This window comes from Mesocricetus auratus, unplaced genomic scaffold, assembly GCF_017639785.1.
Source record: "Mesocricetus auratus isolate SY011 unplaced genomic scaffold, BCM_Maur_2.0 Super-Scaffold_100023, whole genome shotgun sequence".
Taxonomy (NCBI): Eukaryota; Metazoa; Chordata; class Mammalia; order Rodentia; family Cricetidae; genus Mesocricetus; species Mesocricetus auratus.
In genome coordinates this window covers 4,349,092-4,371,637 of record NW_024429204.1, presented here as the reverse complement: position 1 = coordinate 4,371,637, position 22,546 = coordinate 4,349,092, and the positions used below count along the sequence as shown (strand labels likewise).

The 22,546-nt window shown below is 50.2% G+C and overlaps 1 protein-coding gene across 2 annotated transcripts; it reads right to left on the bottom strand.

Moving 5' to 3' along the window:
- Positions 1-13,349: 13,349 nt before the first annotated feature.
- Odf1 (outer dense fiber of sperm tails 1) lies at positions 13,350-21,557 on the bottom strand. Of its 2 annotated transcripts, none has more exons than XM_040730479.1 (2): positions 21,101-21,557; positions 13,350-13,952 (listed from the first exon to the last, which is right to left on the bottom strand). In XM_040730479.1, the coding sequence occupies exons 1-2, from the start codon at positions 21,421-21,423 to the stop codon at positions 13,484-13,486; spliced, it is 792 nt and encodes a 263-aa protein (XP_040586413.1). In that variant the 5' UTR covers positions 21,424-21,557; the 3' UTR covers positions 13,350-13,483. The 2 variants fall into 2 exon arrangements, with proteins under 2 accessions (XP_040586413.1, XP_040586414.1); XM_040730480.1 differs by having other exon boundaries at positions 21,146-21,552.
- Between the last annotated feature and the right edge of the window lie 989 nt (positions 21,558-22,546).

Genomic DNA, 22,546 nt, shown 5'->3' with positions numbered 1-22,546 from the left:
TGAAAGAAAGAAAGAAATCAAACCGGATCCCCCGCCCACCCCGAAGATGAGAAATTGCGTGTCCCTGTGTCATTGTCTGCTCCCTCTCTGCATTAAAACGCTCCTCTAATCGAGGTCCCCGCGCAGCCCAGGGACCTGGCCTTGTAACCCCTTGTTCTCCAGGAGCATTCGACGGGGAAAAGGGCAAAACGCGGTCTCTCCTCACTCCCTCCGCAATCTCTTCTGACTGTGTTTGCCACGCCGCTTGATTTAAGGTCCAAGTTAAGAACCGTCAATGAAGTCACGGCCCGGCCCAGTCCTTTGACAATTAGAGCCTGGCTTGCAGATCCCGGGGACCGCGGGATCCCGCGGCATCCCCGCACCGTGCTGCCCCCTAGCGGCGGAGCCGCAGGCTGGGTGACGGCAGCGCCCTTTTCCCCTCCGGCTAGACAGCCCGGTTTTAGCAGACCTGGAAACGTCCCCGGGCGGGCGTTCCGTTGGGTGGACGTTCAGTTACCCCGTCCTTAAAAAGCAGAAGGCCCAGTGTCTCTTCACGCCCAGCCAGGCACGGTGGTTCGTGTTTAAAAAGCCTCTCTCTCTCTCTCTCACTCTCTGTCTCTCTCTCTCTCTCTCTCTCTCTCTCTCTCTCTCTCTCTCTCTCTCTCTCTCTCTCTCTCCCTCTCTCTCTCTCTCTCTCTCCCTCTCTCTCTCTCTCTCTCTCTCTGTATGTCTCTCTCTGTCTCTCTCTGTCTCTCTCTCTCTGTCTCTCTCCCTCTCTCTCTCTGTCTCTCTGTATGCGTCTGTCTCTGTCTCTGTCTGTCTGTCTCTCTCTCTGTCTGTCTGTCTCTGTCTCTCTCTCTCTCTCTCTCACACACACACACTCACACACACACACACACACACACACACACTGGGAGAGTACTCGGGCAGAGCTACATCAGAATGTCCAGGTCACCAAGCCCGTCGGGGGCTGCCGCGTGCAGTCAGGTCCCACACGCCCTGGTGTCCCGAACGTCCCGCACGGTCTGTCTACACCTGGCCCCTGGAGGAGAGCGACAGGCTCATCAGGCAGGGCCCCTCCCACAACCCTCCCTTGCAAAGTGCTCACAACGGGACGGCATCGCAGTGCGGTCCTCCCGAAGCGCAGGGAGCGCGCTCCAGCCCCTCCAAAAACAAAACAAAACAAACAAACAAACAAAAGCCTCCCTGAAAGCATTCTTGGCTAAGCCTGGGGCTGTGTGCATGGGCGGTTTGCTTTGCAGATCTGTCTGTGCGCGTGCGTGCAGTGGCCCCAGAGGCCAGGCGGGGGAGCGGGGTGGCCCGGGAGTCACAGAAAAGAAATCCGGGTAACCTTTGTTTTTTCTAGCCTGTGCCCCCGCGGCAGGCTCCCTCTCCCAGAAGCTGGCGTGGAGACTGTGACCATCTAGACACGGGAAAGGATTTACTCCCAAGCTGGCTGCGCGGCGGGCGAGCCCCGGCGGATGGGCGGGCAGAGCCGATGGATGTCAGTCTCTGCCAGGGGTGTCTCCGGGAGGCTGGCCCGGGCGGGCGGGGTGGCGGCTCGCCTCACACCGAGTAAGGGCTCGGAGGAGCACAGCAGCAGGCTCTTCGTTTCCTTTCACTGATTTACTTTAGGAGAGGAGTCTGGGCTGGCGGGTGCTGGGCGAACCCTGCGGCGTGAGCCGCGCGACCGACCCCAGCACAATCGTCTTAGAGCCCAGTGTCACGGTGGCATCCGTGACTTGTGGGGTAGTCTGCCCAGCTGGGGCAAGCCTATACCCGAGGGGAGGAAAGCTGGAGCTCGCGCACACATGTACACTCATGTGCACACGCATGCTCGCACGCACGCACAGGCACACACACACCGAGACAACTCCTTGGGATGCTGGCTGGGGTGGGCAGCCCAGCAGTGTAGTCTAGCATCCTCTATAGGAGCTTTCCTGGCTGAGGTTCGGTTTTTTATTTTTATTTTTTAAATTTTTTTTATCTCGATGTCTGCAATGAAAGCAGCTTCGAGAAGGCTCCTGGAACGTCCTAGGGCACCTGCCAGCGCGGAGGCGGAGTGTGGGCTCACGTCGTGACAGATTTGGCAGCGGAAAGATTAACGAGAGGTGGTCTCGACCGTAGGACTGAGTCATCGAGGGTGTAGCAAAGGGAGCAAACCGACAAGCCACAGTTTCCCCCCGGGGCTCGCCTTTAGAGAGCGGCCGGGCCCAGGAACTACATTTCCCAGAATGCCCTATGCCCTGGGGCACCACGTGACTGGTCCTTGCCAATAGGGTTGTCGGAGAAGCAACCAGGCCAGGACGGGAAGCGAGCGGGATCTCTTTTTGCGCCCGGAGCATCCCAGGGAGGAGGAGTCTCGAGGGAAATGCGCTGACCCAGGAGAGCTGCTGTGGGTTTGTAGACCAGCCAGGACCAGGCATCATCTCTGAGGCCACCGAGATTGCAGTTCGGTGATGGCGACGGTGCCCCGGCCTCAAGTGGCCTTGTCAGGACACTGGGAAGGGGACTGGGGATGGCTGACGCCGGGCTAGGTTGGAAGTGACCGCGGCTCACTCTTGCGCACATTCTCCATCGCCATGCCACACGTGTCAGAAGAGGGCAGGCCCGGCTTCTATCCAGGGCGAGCGGCGCTGACCACCGGGAGGAACCGCCAGGGTCTGCGCCTGCTTTATTTATACTCGGGCGATGCTGGGAATCTGGTCAGGTCCCCTGACTGCTTGGGAGACCCACCGCCTTTAACACACACACACACACACACACACACACACACACACACACACACACACACACACACACAGAAATCCACTGCCTTTAACACACACATACACAGAGAATGGAATCCACTGCCTTTAACACACACACACACACACACATACACACACAGAGAGAGGAATCCACTGCCTTTAACACACACACACACACACACACACAGAGAAATCCACTGCCTTTAACACACACACACACACACACAGAATGGAATCCACTGCCTTTAACACACACACACACACACACACAGAATGGAATCCACTGCCTTTAACACACACACACGAGAGAGAGAGAGAGAGAGAGAGAGAGAGAGAGAGAGAGGAATCCACCACCTTTAACACACACACACACACACACACACACACACACAGAGGTCCCTGACTCCTTGGCAAACCCACCGCCTTTAACACACACAGAGAGGGGAATCCACTGCCTTTATCACACACACACACCCATGCACACATACACGCACGCACGCCCTTGCCTCCTGCCCAGGACCGACTTTTTGAGGCTGAGCATTGAAACGAGAGCCTCCTTCGTCTTTTGGAAAAGCCAAGGAGTGAGGCAGCCTTGGTGAACGGCTTCTCTGCTCTAGCCACACAACCCTCCTGTGGAGCAAAGGGTGAGGGCAAGCTCGAATGGCCTGTCCCAGGGGTAATAAACCTTCCCCGTGTTGCAGGCACAGGGCAGTGCCGAAGCCACCCGAGCCAGCGTGCCAGCATGCTCGGTGGGCCGCTGTTACCTGTGGAGGCCTTTTTCCGGGCAGTGAAGTTCATCCTCTGTCCTCCTTACCCCCTGAAACCACACGAAAGTTGAGAGGAGTTGAGTCGAGGTCTCTGCCAAGTTTACTTCTTACCCTCTCATCCGGTTTCCAGACGCTTGGCAGAGTTGAGGGTTGTGGCATCTGTGTGTACACATCCTCCAGATGTTGAAACCTGTGGTGCCGGGGCCACGCCTCCCCCAGGGTTTTTCCCCCAGGCCACTGACAGGGCGTGGCCGGGTTTTGGAGGTGAAGGAAGAAGAAGAATGGAGACAAGCAGGTGTGGGTCCCCCACTCTCAGACACTGCCTGCCTCCTGGGCTCCTCTCTGAATTTCTTGAGCCCAGGTGTCATGTCTGCTTCTGGGTCTGATATACACTCCAGTTTCTGTGTTTCTTAAAGGTAACATAGACAGCTTGCTCCCGATATCCAAACTACATGTAGGACATGTTTGAAGCACGGCTTTTCTCCTTTAAAGGTTGGCTTTAAAGACACGGTGTAACCAAGGATAATTAACTGATCCCCCTGCATCCACTTCCAAAGTTCTGGGGTTACCACACATGAGCCAACACGCCGGTTTTTTGCTGTCCTGGAGACTGAACTTGGGGCTCTGAGTAGGCCAGGCAGGCACTACCAACCAAGCTTGTTATGAGAACGTCTTAAGAAATGGTAACCCTTAGTGGGGTGTGGTGCCAAAAGCTCTTAATCCCGGGCAGACAGGGACGGGAGGATCTCTGAGTTTGAAGGTCTACACAGTGAGTTCCAGGTCAGTCAGCACTACACAGTGAGACCCTGTCTCGAAACAAAACCAAACAAGGCGTGCTGAAGGCTGGGGCAGGAAAACCTCTGTGGGTTCAAGGCCAGCTTGGATATATATACAGTACGACCCTGTCAGAACAAAAGCATACAACCAAACAAATAGAACCCCGTCCAAGCAGCTCATATCTGTAATCCCAACATATAGACCCTGCCCAAGTGGCTCATATCTGTAATCCCAACAAATAGAACCCGCCCAAGTGGCTCATATCTGTCTGCAGGCCAGCAGAGGGCACCAGATTTCATTCAAGGTGGTTGTGAGCCACCATGTGGTTGCCGGGAATTGAACTCAGGACCTCTGGGAGAACAGTCAGTGCTCTTAACCGCTGAGCCATCTCTCCAGCCCGTGGCTCATATCTGTAATCCCAACATTAAGGGAGACTGGGGATGAGTTGGCATGAGTTCAAAATTAGATGAAACAAAAAAAGGAAAAGGAAAAAAAAGCAAGGAAATTTAAAATGCGGGGAAGGGGAGCTGGAGAGAACGGTTGGCAGTTAAGAGCCTAGGTCCTCTTGCAGGGGACCTGATTTGGGTTCCTAGCAGCAGGTGTCACATATGCCCTGTAATTCCACCTCCAGGGTAGCTGACGCCCTCTTCTGGCCTGTGTCGGCACCTGCACTCACGCACACACATCCACGCAATCGAAAAGAAAAGAAACCCTTAAGGAAACCCTGGAAGTGTCCTTCCTCCTTTGGAGGACTAACTCCTCTTCAACTGCAGTTTAAAGTAGATTTTTTATTTTTATTTTTTTGCTCAGTTCAGCGCCTGCAGCCATTTAGGATGAGGCTTCAAAATCGTAAGCAGCCATTAAATTCTTTCAAGGCTCTTAATTCTCCCTAGAAATTCGGAACAACTTAACAAGAACCTATGATAATGCAAAATACAAAAAGTAACAGTGATTTGAACTGGGCAGGGTGTTGTGTATCTGTGATCCCTGCACTTTGATGGCTGAGGAGTTCTAGATCGGTCTGGGCTTTATGGTGAGGACCAGTCTCAAAGGCAAAGGAAAACCCAGACACTTGCCCATACCACACTCTCACTCTCTCCTCTCTCTCTCTCTCTCTCTCTCTCTCTCTCTCTCTCTCTCTCTCTCTCTCTCTCTCTCTCTCTCTCTCTCTCACATACACACACACACACACATACACACGCGCGCGCATGCGCGCGATGGGGAGGGAGTCCTGTGCATATGTTTGATTGGTTATAAATAAAACAACACTGTTGGCCAATAGGGAAGCAAGATAGGTGGGACTAGGCGTCTAGGAGGATTCTGGGAAATGTAGTGAGGAGAGTCGTTGAGATGTGATCCCTGGAGGAGAGAACACAAGTCTGGCGTTCTCGGAAAGATAAGTCCTTATGAAAATATATATTGGTGATTATGGGTCAATGATTAAGTCAGAGCTAGCCGATTAGACACCATAGCTGTAGAGAGAAGCCTTTTCCTTGCCAGCCACTTGGTTTTTCCCCACCAGTCGCCTGGGCTCTGCTGTGTTGCAGTCCCCAAATAACACATAAGACGCTGTATTAATTATGAAGCTGTTGACCTTGCTTGTTTCTTACTGGCTAGCTCTGACTTAAGTATTTATCCCATAATTGTTAATCTAAGTATTTCTCTTACCGGAGAACTTTCCGGGCTTCTTACCCCTATGGCAGTTACATCTTGACTCCCTGTGTTTCTCCTACCCATAGTCCTCCTGGACTCCTAGTCCCACCTATCTTAGTTCCCTATTGGCCAACAGTGCTTTATTGACATATACACAGGACTTCCCCAACATCTCCTCTTTTCTGTCTAAACAAAAAGAAAGGTCTTAACTTTAACATAGTCAAATTATATATAACAGAACAGTTATCAAGCAAGAACACAGTTATAACATTTTGTCTATCAACATTTAGAAAGATTTAGAGAAAATATCATCTATCTCATTCTTGTGAGTCCAAAGTCCTATATGTAGCTTATCTTTTATCATAACTAAGGAAAACTATAATTATAACTATCTGTCTTCAACTCCATCAAAGACCACAGAAGGATACTATATAAACACTAGGATTGACAGAGATATCTTATTGCCTGGACAGTCACCTGAAGTTCCTCTGTAACGTTGGGGCATCCATCTTCAGCCCATAGGCCACAATGTATCCAGAAGATTTCTCAGCAAAGCAGGAAATTTCAAACTGTCCATCTGCATCAGCAGTCTGTCAGTCATTTTTCTGTGTCCTGCAGAAAGTCCCGTAGACTCTTCCGTGAAGCAGGAACCCTGTAAGACTGAGTTAAGCAGTCACTTTTCTGTGGGTCCTGCATGTCCAGTTTATACAACAACAGTCAAGCAGTACAGGCAAGAGCAGTTTCTTGCCAAATGGCTAATCTTGCCATGTTGAAAGCAAACTCCATAACAAGTTTCTTCGATGCCCATCTCATATGTAATTGGTGCTGCCAGGAGCAGACATTTCTCATTGTCAAGAAAAACCCTAAACCATTTTAAATGCTATTTTCTGAAGATCTTTGAAAGGTTTGAAGACTATCTATCTATCTCAAATATATTTCTGTATATCTAGAAAACCTAACTTACTTAACTATAAATTCTGACTATTATAAGTAACTATCTGTAATCTGTATTTAATTATGCATTACATTTTAAAAGATCAGTATAAGCACAATACTTAATCAAGAGGAGAAATATACACATCACAAAATTGACCATGAATTTGTTTCAATAAATGAAAAACCATACCAATACAAAGTACTCATTTCCATACCACATAGCAAATGGCCAACAGCTGTATAATTAGTAAAGTGTCTCGTGTTGTTATTTGGGGGCTGAGACAGCAGCAATGGGACCCAGGTGGAAATCCCACAACACACACACACACACACACACACACACACACACACACACACACACACACACACAGGTGCCAGTAACTTACAAGATAACAAGAGAAGAGATTTTTCCACCATACTAACATAGAGGCTGCCTGCTATTTTAAGGACCAGTGCTTTTTACTCTGCCCATAGCCCCGTTCTGTCTAGGCGACTGTGAGTTTTTTTGTTTTTGTTTTTGTCTTTTGAGACAGGGTTTTAGCCCCATTCTGTCTATGTGGCTGGGAGTTTTTTGTTTTTGTTTTGTTTTTTGAGACAGGGTTTCTCTGTATAACCCTGGCAGTCCTGGAACTCACTCTGTAGGCCAGGCTGGCCTTGAACTAAGAGATCTGCTCTCCTTTGCCTCCTGCATGCTGGGATTAAAGGCGTGTGCCCCACACTCAGGTTAGAAGGCCATGTAAGCCCTGACTGCCATAGGCCTGCTCTGCTGGCTCTCGGGCTTGGAGGCATATCAGTGCCCCCTACAGGAGTATTGAAAGATGGCCGAGACTCTAACCTGAGCTGAGCCTTCTCTGAAAGGCATCTGGCTGCTCTTGCAGAGGGACCTGGGTTCGGTTCTCAGTACCCACATGGTGGCTCACAGCCATCCGTCCTGTAACTCTAAGGCCAGGTAATCACACACCCTCTACCAAGCTCTGCGGCCACCAGGCATAAAGCTGGTGCACGTGCACATGCGCAGACAGAACACGTAACACAAACAGACACAGCTTTCCTTTCGGTAGCCCTGGTGCAGAACCCAGTGGACCAGAGTCCCCACATGTGGATGCTAAGGCCGTTCACAGAGCCTGTCTCCCCTCTTTAGTCCTCATCTTCATTCTCAGCCCCGACCGTGGGGTCACATCATGGGTTTGACACGTCGGAGATGCGCGTTGATCCTTACATGTGTTTAATGATATTTGTTTTTTTTTTTAACTTTTGTTTGCATTTATTGGATGATTGTGCGGGCTAGTTTCATGTCAACTTGACACAAGCTGAAGAAGACACCAGATAGGAGGGACCCTCAAGCAAGGCTTCCATGAGATTTGGCTATAGGTTAGCCTGTAGGACATTTTCTTAATTGCTGATTGGTGGGAGAGGACCCAGCCCATCGTGGGTGGTGCCCTCCCTGGGCTGGTGGTCCTGGCTGCTACAAGAAGGCAGCTTGAGCAAGCCTTGAGGAACAAGCCAGTGAGCAGCTCCCCTCCACGGCCTCTGCATCAGCTCCTGCCTCCAGGTCCCTGCCCTGTGTGAGATCCTGTCCTGGCTTCCTGATGGGCTGTGATGCCGACGTGCGAGCCGAATAAACCCCTTCCTCCCCAGCTTGCATTGGCCGTGGTGTTTCCTTCACAGCGACAGGAGCCCCCAACTAAGACGACGTATTCCTGTACCTCACGTGTTTGCTTCTTCAGTTTCCGGGCGCCTTTCCCCTGTGTGCAGCCTCCTCTTCTGACTTGAGAACAGCTCGTCCCGCGTTAGTGAGGTTGAAAGCTCCCGGTGGTGCGGAGCTCATGCATGCTGTCACTCAGCTCTCAGTTCAGCGGCTCCTCTTAGATGCTTTGTCCATCTGAGACGCTCAGTGACTGGAGAATCCATACCCTGATTCCTTAAGTTCGTTATTACTCTCTGCATTTTTAAGCTTGTCCAGCAAAAATCCGGCACTGTTTCTGGGCCTGGCCCACTGACTCTTGTCCCTCCCTACTGTGCGCCTTGGTGGACCAACCGGGCTCCACCCTTACACTGCCAGAGCGCACACATTACTTCTTTTGAAGTGGCATCGTTCAGACACTTGGTTTTGTGGCTACCCATGCCACACCATTGATGGCTTGGGCAGTTTCACAGCTGATTGGCATGATTTGGTAGGGTTTTGGGGACTCAAGAGAGTAGCGAACCTTTCTCAAAGGTCACCTCAGGCCGCTCAGAAGAAGAAAGGTGTGCGTTTTTCAGTGGATACTCTGTTCTTGTTTTCATTCTTAAAGACAGGGTTTTTTATGAAGCCCAGAATCCCAGGATAATCTTGAATCTCTGGTCCCCTTCCCGCTGGGATTGCAGGCATCGGCTTGAATGAGGATGGCCTCCGCTAGGCTCACATGTTTGAATGTCTGGATCCCAGGTGGAGCACTGTGTAGGAAGGATTAGGGGGTGCGGCCTTACTGGGGGGACGTGCGACCTTGTTGGAGGAGGTCTATCACTGGGCGTAGACTTTAAGGTTTCAAAAGCCCATGGCAGGACCAGTCTCTCTCTGTCTCTGTCTCTGTCTCTCTCTCTCTCTCTCTCTCTCTCTGCCTCCCTTTTGCAGATCAGTGGTGAGCTCTGTTACTGCTCCGTGCTTCCCACCATGACCATCACGGACCAACCCTCTGAAACTAAGCAAGCCCCTAATGAAATGTTTTCTTCCATAGGCTGTCTTGGTCATGGCGTCTCTCCACAGCAATAGGACAGTGACTAAGACAGCCGCCACACCCGGTTATATACTGGGAACCAAGCCGGGCAGATTCCTGCTAGGCCAGCGCTGTACCACACGGGCAAGGGGATAGGTTTCCTTGTTCCTTTCCTTTTCCCCTCATAGCAGGGCTGAGGTTCTCTCATTGTGGGTGAATAGTTCATTCAGGGTCACCTAGTCCAACGCTGCATTCTCAAGGTGGCGCTGTCAGAGTCTTCAGCTCTGCCCAGCTGTGACTGTTGTACACTGGACCCAGGGACCCGGGGACCCAGGGGAGGGACTTTTTGGAAGAACCCTCACTTGTTCCCCACATCCTCCCCGAGATAGAGCTCCACCTGCCTCTGCGCCACCTCCCAGCATCCTCCTTGTTCTTGACACAGAATCAGCGCTGTGGCTCAATGAGTCGGATGTGTGATCTTCAAGGTTTCCACACACCTCCCTGTGGGCCCTGCCAGTGCCTAGCTGAAATCTGAGACACCCTGGCTGCTTTTATTCCACACAAATCTCCCTTTTGGGGGGGGGGGTTCGAGACAGGGTTTCTCTGTGGCTTTGGAGCCTGTCCTGGAACTTGCTCTGTAGACCAGGCTGGCCTCAAACTCACAGAGATCCACCTTCCTCTGCCTCCCGAGTGCTGGGATTAAAGGCATGCACCACCAATACCCGGCTACAAACCTCCCTTCTGAGCCTTGGAATTGTAAGGAAGAAATGAGGGGGGCCGACTGCAAGAATTTATTAAATATGAGTCTTTTCTACCAAGTGCTGTGAAACTTGTGTTTGGGACAAGGAGTTTAAGTCTATGATCTCCCCACCTAGTAAGACTTTTATGCAAATGTGTTAATCTACCCACCCAGTAAAACTTGCTTATACAAAGACCCCAGGTGTTGTATATGGCAGAGGCCATATGTGGCTAATATAGCAATAAATCTATGAAGTCGTGATCTGTTGCAGAAATTTAATACCCAGATTAACATTCCTCCATTATCAAAAATGGACCATAAACCAACTTATGTTTATGGAGAAAATGTTATAAGGCACTATATAAAATAAACACCGACCATGCAGCTGTACAAACCAGAAGGAGCTGCCAGGCAGATACCATGTAGCTGCCAGGCAGATAGGACGGCGGGCATTCTGGTAAGCCAAAACCACACGGAGATACACAGATTCACAGATATGGGGCCGGGCGTCGGTGGCGCACGCCTTTAATCTCAGCACTCTGGAGGCAGAGGCAGGTGGATCTCTGTGAGTTTGAGGCCCTGGTCTACAGAGCCAGTTCCAGGACAGCCTCCAAAACAATACAGAGAAATCCTGTCTCCAAAAAAAAAAAAAAAAAAAAAAAAACTGAGAGCTAGCCAATAAGAAGCCTGAGCCATTGGCCAAGCTGTTTACAATTAATATAAACCTCTGTGTATTTATTTGTGACTAAAAAGAAAGTCTGCCTACCAGGTGTATTTCGAGAATTTGATGGCCTGGAACAGTCCCCTTTCCCCTTACTTCATCTCTTGGGCTCCAATTCTGTTCAGACTAGCCAGCTGAATAAGACTGTGAGGTCGGACCCCAGCCATGGGGAAAAGGTACAGCTACCACCTAAATTAGAGTGAAAGCCAAGTATGCTTCCAATCCCTGTGTGTTTGCTCTTCCAAGCCCACCCTGTAGATCGAGTGGAATTTGCCTTGTCTAGACACTTCCGTGGGAGTGACAGTCAGTATCTTTCTTCTTCGCCTGAAGCTTATTTCTAACGCCATTCTACGTGATCATGGACCTTAGATGATGTCTTGTATTCATTTTCTGTGTTACTGTAACAAAATGCCACAAATTTAACTTAAAACAACACTAATTACTTTCTTCTCTTCCAGGACATTAGATCCAGCAGGCCTGAGTCCCCTTTGCAGTCTGGGGGGGGGGCTGTTTCCTTGTTTTGCCCAAATGCTGGAGCCTACCGTTGGTTTGTGTCCCTCTGGCTGGGATTACTTCATACTCTGCTTGTCACAGCCCTGCCTCTGGACGGGACCCTCTTCCCTGCCCTCACTTAAGGATCTTTTTTTTTTTTTTTTTTTTTTTGTTTTTTGGAGACAGGGTTTCTCTGTGGCTTTGGAGGCTGTCCTGGAACTCACTTGGTCGACCAGGCTGGCCTCGAACTCACAGAGATCCGCCTGCCTCTGCCTCCCAAGTGCTGGGATTAAAGGCGTGTGCCACCACTGCCCGGCCACTCTACATTCTTTAGATAGGTGTCCCTCACTGTCACGGCTAATCTTGGTTGCCGACTTGACTGGATTTGGAAGCATCTGAAAGGCAAGCCTCTGGGCTCGCTTGTGAGGACGTTTCTTGATCTGCTCCGTAGAGTGGGGAGACCCATCCTATGCGTGGGCTGTAGCCACTGGTGGCAGTCCCGAAAACAAGGCCCCCCAAAAGACGCTTTGCTTACGAATACTTGCCTTGCTCTGACTGGCACGTTCATCTGAGCTATAGGAAAACCCAGCTTGAGGGGGCTTCCTACAGGGGCTGAAGGCAAGAGGCTCTCCAGGAACCCTCCAGGCTTTAGCACCAGAGTGGGACTGCTGAGACGCCAAGCCTCGGGGACTGAGAAACCGCCAGGTCCTCTGCCACTCGGTGTGAGGCAGCCATTGTTAGCCCTACCCAGATTACATTGTGTAATCCAACTGAATATGTTTCTTTACATGGGTAGTCATGCCGCAGCTTCTGTCAGTCTGGAGAACCCCCATCATCTCCATTCCTCAATGCTGGGGTTATAAGTGTGAACAACCACATCCAACTTTTGGTGGGTACTGGGGATTTGAACCCGGGTCCTCCCACTTGTGCAGCCTGCACTCTGACCCACTGAACCATCTTCGTGTAGCCTGGCATCCATACTTTACAGCCCCTCAAGTGATTCCCAAGTGCAGCCACACTGAGAAAACCAGTTAAAGGACACAACTGTGCAAATAAATGTTTGTGTTTCCTCTAAGAATCTAGACCAGCGTCAGCCAGTTCCTCCCTGGGGTCCCTTCATTCTTCCTTTATACTTCTTGGCAACCAAGAGCCAACTCCGGAAGCCAGGCGTGTGATGCACACCTTTAAACCCGGCACTCAGGAGGCAGAGGCAGGTGGATCTTTGTGAGTTCCAGGCCAGCCTGGTCTACATAACCGAGTTTTCTGGTCAGCCAGAGTTACACAGTAAGACCAACCTCAAAAACAACCAAGAATGGCTTTTGAGCTATGTCAGTGAGGATCCACATTCAGTTGTTGAAACTGGAATTCCCTGCTCCGTTGACCTTTTGTGCCTAAAACCAGTTTCAAGAACTGGAAAGAGAGAGCTGCAATAAATCCCCAGGAGGCTTCGAACTACCCCGAGCCACAAGTGCAGTCAAAACCACAGGAACGCCGAAACACTGGGGTTGGATGGTCGCCTGTCTTGGATCTGCGAACACGCCCTCCCCCAGTAAAATCCACAGTCCTGTTGGGCTTGGGGAGGAGGTTGCAGCACCACCAAATCCTCACCCAGCCTTAGCTTCCACCCAGACTACTCTCACAGTGTTGTTCTTTGTGTGTGTGTGTGTGTGTGTGTGTGTGTGTGTGTGTGTGTGTGTGTGTGTTGCCTCTGGGTTTAGAGGTTGTTGGGAATGGAGGACAGGAGATCAGACCTCACACCTCCTGTTCCACCGGGTTCCTCAATTCTTCAGTTAGCTAACTCTGCTGGGAGTCAAACCAAAAGACTAGCACACAATGCCGTCAGATTGCAGTTATGTATTCAGTTTCCTACACACTTAAACTACGCGGGCTATGGGAAGGGGAAGAGAAAGTTGCTGACGAGCTGCCTGGTTGGAGGACTGACTTCTGCTAAGACATGGCTTCTGACGTACGCCTTACAAGATCATCTTCCTACAGGAGAATCGACTGCCACAGGGGTAGCAGGGGTTGCAGGGGTTGCAGGGGTTGCAGGGGTCGCAGGGGCCGCAGGGACCGCAGGGGCCGCAGGGACCGCAGGGGCCGCAGGGGCTGCAGGGGCTGCAGGGGTTGCAGGGGTTGCAGGGAGACGTGCAAGGGTAGCAGGGGGATTCGATCTTGACACAGCTGCCGAGCCCGTAGGAGTATGTCACGTCTTTCTCGTCCACGCATGGCGGCAGGCTGAACTCTTTGCAGATGTTCATGTAGCTGTACTTTTTGGATCCCAGGCAGTCGTATCTGTTCTCCCTCTCGGCCGACACACAGACCTTTCCGTCCTTCACGCGCACCTTGACCTGGTCGGGTTCAAAGCCGCACACGTTCACGGATCCTAAGATGTTGCTGCTGCAGCAAGAGGAAGCCAGAATTCTGTTGGTTGTCCTTCTGAGTCTGTGGTTGGGAAGGAAGGGAGGGAGGAGAGAGGTTAGACCTCGGGACTCAGTCACAGCCACCACAGCCCCACCTCACCCCCTTTTGCCTCAAATCAGACTGATCAACTTCAGTGGCCTTTCAGCGTTTTCTCTAACACTCGAATCCAGCTCCTCCGGTTACCAGCTATAGAAAGTTGGCCTTTCTGTGACTCAGTTTCCTTACCTGTGATAATGGTGATAAATGCATCACAACGCCTTTTGGCGGGTTAAACAAAACGGTGTTGTATTCGGTACTGAGCCCGTTTCATTCTACGTCTTGCTCAATTACTACCACGAGCATAGCTGTTATCCCAGACAATTTCGTTCTGGTTTTCTGACGCTGAGGTCTGAGCCTCGTGCATGTTAGGGGAGCACTCCCGACTAGGCTCCATCCCAGCTCAAGGTTCTTTTATTTTTTTTTAATGAGACACGACCAATAGGCCAGCATTCGAACTCTGCATCTTAAAGATCAAAGCCAGGAATCATGCTATACACATACACTTATACACTTAATAAAACATCATGGGACTGGCTTAATGATGTGAATTACTAGTATTGTATTGAAAATTACAAACTAAGACCCGGCTAATTACAAAATGGTCAATAGAACTCATCCCTAGAGGACACTGCCGCAAACAATACATCAGATGACACAGAGCCTTCACCTCCCGTCCGCCTTGGCCCTGGGGAAACTGAGGGCGGCGTGGTAGTCAGTCCATGCCCTGTATGTGCTGGTGTGCTTTAGGTCACACCAAAAAGGGAGGAAGATGGCTGGTCCCCTTGAAACCACTGTCTCCGTGAAATAAGTGGACTTAGCCCCATCTCCCTGGGAGGGCAGAGAGGAGCTCACAGAGGTGTAGGGGACTAGCCTGGACACCAGCCCTCTCTGGCTGGATCATGGCTTGAAGAAGCAGCCAAAGGCATATGTGAAGGGTTGTGTGTGTATGTGTGTGTGTGTGTGTGTGTGTGTGTGTGAGAGAGAGTGCATGTGTGTGTGCACGTGTATGCTCAGACACACAACACAGGGACAGTCAGTCTTGGTTAGGTGGGAAGCATCGAGCCCTGACACGAGTGACAGTAAAGACAGGCTGTGGGACCCAACAGAGCAAGCCGAGAATCCCGAGCAGGTTCCCTGACCCCTCGGTAGATTCTTCAGGAAAAGCTCAACCTTCTCACCACAGAAGCTGGGGCCTAGCCTAGGAAGCTGCCTTCTCAGTCACAGCCAACTTTCAGATCTGTTTCCTCTTGGACACCTGAGTCCCAGTTACAGTCAAAAGTATTCTGTTACTGGCCTCTCTTCGCCTTCCTCTGTTCCTGTCACTTGGCTCCTTTGACCCCCCCCCCCACACTGTCCAGGGGACCCACACTGTCCAGGGGACCCACACTGTCCAGGGGTTCCACATTTGAGACCCTAGAAGACTGCCTAAAACTCTCAACCAGACCAGGTTTCATTTCTACGTTAGTGGTTATAAGTTGGAATGTGTGGTTGCAGGCAAACTTGTTGGGCTCACATTTGACTCATCAAACTCAACCCGAACTTGGAACATGCCTCTTGCCTGGTATTTTCCTGATACTGCAGGGAACATGGCCTCCTGTGTGCCCTAGTCCCTTGGATTAAGGACGCTTGCCAGCTTGGGGCTGGGGGGGCTATGCCTATGCACAGAGATCCCCACTTTTCTCCTGGTCACAGCTGCGTTCACTGCCATGTCCAGCTACACCCTTGAAAGCAAACACCCTGCCTCCCTGTAGAGTTTTATACTCAGCTGTTTCCACAAAGGTCAGTTTCCACCCCGAGAGGGAGAAAGTAACAAGGACCTGACCTGAAGACCACAGACAGGCGGGCCTCCCTCTAGACTTCACTGGGATGTTCTTTTACCTTTTAAATAAATTTAAACCCATTCCAAAGTGCTACCTAAGGACTGGAGAGATGATGGCTCAGTGGTCAAGAGCCCTGACTGTTCTTTCAGAGGACCCGGGTTCAATCCGGCAGCTCACAACTGTCTGTAATTCCAGTTATAGGGGACCTGACACCCACGGCAAAACACCAATGCATATAAAATAAAAATAAAAAATTAAAAACTAGCCATCCCAGATGAAAATATTAATTAAAAAAAGAAAGAATCCAAAGAGCTACCTAAACTCCACTCCTCACGATCTTCACCTGCCTCCTCCTGCCCCATGTATGTACACATGTTCGTGTGTGTGTGTGTGTGTGTGTGTGTGTGTGCGTGCGCGCGCTCGCGCACATGTGTGTGAGGAGGCCCAGGTTGACCTCAGGCAACCTTGGTTTTTGAGACAGGGTCTCTCTCTGAACCTGGACCTCACTGATTAGATTAGACTACACTGAGATCTTCCTGTGTCTGCCTTCCCAGGGATGAGGTTACAGATACCATAGCACTCAGCTTTTTTTGTTTGTTTTTCAAGACAGGGTTTCTCTGTGGCTTTGGAGACTGTCCTGGAAGTAGCTTTTGTAGACCAGGCTGGCCTCGGACTCACAGAGATCCGCCTGCCTCTGCCTCCCGAGTGCTGGGATTAAAGGCGAGCGCCACCACCACCCGGCTAGCACCCAGCTTTTTGATGTGGGTGCTGGGGATCTGAACTCAGGTCTCCGTGCTTGTGGGGTGCTAGCCCTTGAGCAACTGAGTCATCTCCTCGGCCCCTCTCTGCTTTTTCCTTTCCTCTGACTTCCGGGGTAGACAGGGTAGACAACCGTCACTCCGCAGCAGGAAGCAAGCTGTGTGGTGTAGGCGCACCCTCCTTCCTGTAGGGCTCACAAAGCACAGGTGTCTGGTTCCCACCTGAGTTCTACATCTACTAGATTGGTATAGAGCTGTGACTTTGCCTGTCTAGCAAGTTCCAGATGATGCCGCTAACACTGGTTCAGGGCCACACCGAAAATTGACAGGTAGCTGTGCTCACATGCGCTAGACTCTACCACCTCCTAGTGATCAAGAACACTACTCCTTAATGACTGAGAGTAGTCGACTGCGGTGTTAGGGGTATTAAACAGGAAATGCTAGGTACCTAGTTTTCACTCCGTGAGCTGTAATTCATCAGGCTGTGTAGGCTCTACCTCAAACACTTACCCTAAGTCTGAGACCTTCAGTGAACCAATCCCAAGCCTGTATCATTAAGCAAAAAGGTTAAACCAAATAACAGGTGTGCATTTGAGACTGGAGGGTAATTCAGTGGTAGGATACTTACTTAGTATTCACAAGGACCTGGTGTTAGTATTCAGGCATCTGTACTGGCCTGTCCTTGGGGTCCTGACAGGACACACCCTCAGCTGCAGCCACTAAGAGCACCACCTGTGCACATTCACTAAGTTCCCTTTTAAAAGGGCCCCCCATCCCCCATTCTCCCTCTCCCTCTCTCCTCCCTCTCTCCCTCTCTCCTTCCCTCTCTCTCTTCCTCTCTCTCCGTTCCTCTCTCTCCACCTCTTTCCCTGTCTCTGTTCCTGTCTCTCTCATCTCTTTCCTCTCTCCTCTCTCCTGCTGCTCCTGTCTCCATAGGCTGGTCTCCCTCCTCCCCCTTCCCCCTCCCTTTCCCTAATTAAGAAAAAAAAAACCCTCTGCTTGAACCCTGGCCATGGCTTCTTTATCTTGAGCGCCGCTTTTCTTAAATTACAATACCTGGGTTTTATTTCCAGCACAGAAAATAAAATTAAAAATTGCATTGACCTACATGGTCTTGCCTGTGTAGTTGAGTGATGATGGATTCTAGACCCGGGGGTTTGAAAGATCTAAAAGACACTAAAAGAGGCTGCTTTACTTCCATCCTTTCCGTGGACACCGAAGAAGAAAGGGGGAAGAAAAATCAACTTTTTGGTAGCCAAAAAACCTCTGCCTTGCATCAGCCTTGCTGACTGAGTAGCTTCAGTGAAAACCTCAAACTGAAGTGTGGAAGTAAACGAGAAGAGAAACATTCGAGGTTTTAAGATGGCATATTTTGAGTGTGGGATTCGCCAAGGAATTTATTAAGAGTCAGGCTAAGCACAGATGCCTGGGGAGGTGGATGAAGGCAGGCAGTCTTGGGATTGGTCTCTAGGTACCAGGGAAGGGCACAGAGATTGAGCCCAGAGCAGCTCAAGGGCACAGCTCCAAACTGAGGTGCACCGGGTTGTAAGTACTCGAGTCAGACGTCAGTGTCAGCTCGAGCATCCATTGGTTAGGGTTACAGAAGGACAGGGCTTTGTTAGTTTCTCTATCTTTAGTACAAGAGACGGGGAGGACCGTGAAGACTGGATGTACAAGCTTAACTCAGGTTGGTGGTGTGGCTTCATGAAAGAAAACCATATTCTGGCCGGGAATTGGTGGCACATGCCTTTAATCCCAGCACTCGGGAGGCAGAGGCAGGTGGATCTCTGTGAGTTCGAGGCCAGCCTGGTCTACAAGAGCGAGTTCCAGGACAGCCTCCAAAGCTACAGAGAAACCCTGTCTCAAAAATCCAAGCCAAAGGGGAAAGGAAGGAAGGAAGGAAGGAAGGAAGGAAGGAAGGAAGGAAGGAAGGAAGGAAGGAAGGAAGGAAGGAAGACCAAATTCTGTCATCACCATCCCTTTGAATCCAAAAGTGAGGGAAGAGATAGTTGACTGCTGGAATTTGGAGTACAAAATGTAAAAACAGGAAAATCCTGAAGCAGATAAGAAAACAGAAGAGCTGGGTCTGGTCCCTGCTAAGGAAGACACTATCTTCTAAAGCAGAGACTTAAACAGTGGTAGTGGGCAGGACTTTTTAATCGTCATCTAAAAACAGCCCACTGTAATCACCCAGCAGAGACTTGCGGAGGGAATTTTAAAAAGTTATTCCAGTTCTCTACCAAGTGGAAGGAAATACTAGGGACACAGAAGACTCCCACACAGGGAGAAAAAGTTCAATGTAGCTGAGACAATTGCAGATCAAGGACAAAAGAACCTTCTGAACAATAGTCAGACATCTGAAGAGACATGTCACAACCCACCAATGTCCAGACATTCTTTCAAGGGGTGAAAGGTCACACAAATATGAATTCTAAACTCAAAAAGCCTTGAGTTAATTTTCATACTAAAGATGGTTTAAAAAACAAAACTGAATGGAGGTTGATTATTTCAAAATCTATTCAGTAATGGGTCAGGAGCTAGATTGAAGATAAAGAAAATAAGAAGGCATTTCATTGAAAGAAAAAAAAATTAGTCACGAGTCCTTTGGGATTGGAGCTCAGATCTGGGCCTTATCAGTTTTCACCCCTTCTCTGGAAAAATGAAGTTGTAGGTTTACAGGTGGCACCAAACCCTTCCAGACAGTGAAAGTCAGGCTGTTGGAACTAGACATGGAAGTCTTTCATGGTGGCATGAATTGGAAGAAAAACGCTGGAGAAGAGATCAAGGGGGCAAACTTGAGAGTCACAGGTCCAGGAACCAAGTAAGGTCACTGCCCACTTCCCACATGCTGCCTGTACTAAAGAGACACAGGCCCTACCAGAAAAAGCACTCTAGACCTGAGAAAGGCTGTTCCCTCTGAGTCAGTCTACTGAGTGTAAGGCTTGAGGCTGAGTCTACTGAGTGTAAGGCTTGAGGCTGAGTCTACTGAGTGTAAGGCTTGAGGCTGAGTCTACTGAGTGTAAGGCTTGAGGCTGAGTCTACTGAGAGTAAGGCTTGAGGCTGAGTCTACTGAGAGTAAGGCTTGAGGCTGAGTCTACTGCATGCTGGGAAATCGTCTTGTGGGAAGGTAGGGGACGCAGACATCAGGCAGAAAAAAAATCTGCCCTGGAAGTGTAGGAAGTGGGGGCAGCCAGATGGTCAAGACAGAAGAATTTAGAGCCGTGGAGAGAAGTCACAGACCAACTCACAAAGAACACTTAATATTTGGAGCAAATATGAACTAGTTCCCACTTCACAGTGTGAGTTCAGTAACTTGACATCCTAAGGAGAAAAAAGAATAAGCGTTGGTTCAAAACTGTAGATAAATTCGTAGGTGACTACTTCCTCCCCCATTGTCAGGAGGGTCGGCTCCTGACCTTGTGACTGATGACATCATCACTGCCCCATTACCCTTCTCAACAGAGCATCACAGTCACTGTTGTCAAGGGGCTTTGTTCACTCACCCTCGACCCTTCCATCTGGTCACTAATCATCTTCCCATGTACCGGCCCTACTTTTAAGGATAGTCCTTATTAAACGTGACTTTCCTGCCTCTTGCCTTTTCGCCGTAAGCACCCGCACATAAAGAACGTTCCGACTTTTCATTCCCCCTTCTAAAGTCTTTTGAAACAGTCTCGCATCGCCCAAGCTGGCCTCATACTCGTTATGTATCAGCAGCTGGCCAAGGGCCTGTGAGTCTCTGTCCCTCTACCTCCCAAGTGCAAGGGTCTACGGGCATCAGTGGCCACGCCTGGTTCTTTAATCCTCTCTTCCCATTCCAGTGGATGGGTGTACAATAACTTATATAACCAGGGGACAAAGGCCCCCATCTATTTAGACTATAAGTATAAGTGAAAAGTTAGAAAAGGATTACAGAAAACATAACTCCCCCTGTTAAATTACCCAACTCAACGAAAACCCCATTTGAATCTACTGTGAAAGCTGTAGGCTGTCGAGCGTTCTTTCTGAGGTGGAGGGCGAGGCCAACAGAGCAGCTCTTCCTCTAGATCAACTCTGCCTGAGACTGGATAGGAGAAAGATTCCCACACACAAAGAAAATGCCTCTAGCGTTCAGTCCACCCTCTACCCCGAGGCTTCTGGCGGACATTACGGATTTGATCAACGATTATGACCTCTCCTGCAGTCATTTCTGAAAGTCCAAAAGTCCTCAGATCACTTCCATCATACCCAGAAGAAATGTTGAGCTTGCTGCTTCCAATAGCTTTTTAAAGATGCCCCCCCCCGTTTCTTTCCCTCATTAAGGACACCGTATTTATCACAATGGCACTCTTGTTATAAACGCCCATCGACCTTGCCCGCCCACCACCCACTCTCCCTTTGGAGAACCCGACTATGGGCTCACTATTCTTTCCTAAGCCTCAGCTAGGTCACCCGAGTCACTGTCTTGATCCCCTTCCGTGTCTGCTCCACTGTCCCTGTCCCCGCTGTCCCCCTCCTTCCCACCGCTATGGCTGCTACTCTGACTACATGGCCTATGGTGACAGCCTCTCACTTGACCAACGCTCTTTTCTCATCCTCGGTGGCGCAAATTGCTTTCCTCTCTAAGCTGCGGAGTGATGGGCGAAGGCAGTACAGCTTGTAGTCACAGAGGCAGCACGGGTAGTAGAGGTCGCACAGGCCGCAGGAACGGGATCGCTTGGAGTAGCAGAGGCAGTAGGGGTAGGGGTGCAGGTCACAGCAGCAGTACGGGTGCATGTACAGGTCACACAGGCAGCGGGAGCTGATTTCGTCGATACATCTCAATTGTCTTAATTCTCTGTCCACCTTCTTTATGTCCCTCCTAACACTGTCCAAAAGACAACTCAGTGCAGCCATTACAGTCACACCTTATTGTTCTGTGAGTACCCTTGGGAAATGGCACTCAGAGGAAAAAAATTGTTCTAAGCTCTGCTCAGAGGCCTCCTTTAAAGTTAAATGAGCTGAGCATGATTCCCTTACTTTAAAGCTTGGGTTCTGTGACCCCGCCCACCCTTAAGTATGTCATAGTGTCTCCTGGTTACCATGCCAACTGCAAACAATTATGGTCCCAAAGCCCCTCAGCAGGGCTGCTCCCAAGACCCTGCTCACACTGAAGCTCACTCAGCTCAGATTTGTTGGGGTTCTCTAACAGTCACAGCCCTCTGGGGTTCATGGACTAGCCTTTAGTGTCCTGGACTTGTATGTGTTAGGAAGATATGGCACTGGTGTGACTGTGGCTCTGATCTTGGTGTTTCGGGCAGGAGTTGCCTGGCTTTGGGCCTTCTAGTGCCAGCCCTGAACCTTGTTGTAAGGGTTATTTTGGCCGCAGACAGGCAGAGTGTAAGGGATTTTCCCGTTGGTCCTTTTCTCCTACCAAGTCAACCTCAAGTCTCCCATTGCCATTGGCTTTATCAGTCCCAAATCTCTTGAGTCTCATCCATGATTATTATTATGTTCCCGGTGCCAGGGATCAAACCCAGAGTCTCACACATCACATACAGAAGCCCATCCATCAGCTAGGGTTCTAGCAAACTAGGACCATCAAGTCTCCACTAGTCCAGGGCTCCTGTGCCCTCATTACCGTTTTCAGCCTCCACCTCCCAGCAAGGATACCTGTGGTCCCGTTTCTAAGCCTTGAGGTGTCTGGCCCCTGAGTGCCTCCCAAGCATTGGCCCTGGTCCTTTTCCATAAGCCTGAAACCCTTGCCTCAGCTGCCGTCGTGTTTTAACGTGAACCAACCTTCCCTAGACCACACACTCGGCTTCTGACTGGACTTGCACATCTGAGATACTTCTGTCCCTCAGACCACTTCTGGCTCTCAATTCCCCTTTCCCTAGGCTAAGCCCTAGTGTAGTGGCGTCTTGCCTTGCCTTGCCAGTGAACTTGTAGTAGTGGCCACACCCATTGCCGAGAATGGCTGAGGTTAAGAGCACTGGCTGCTCTCTCAGAGGTCCTGAGTTCAGTTCCCAGCAACCACATG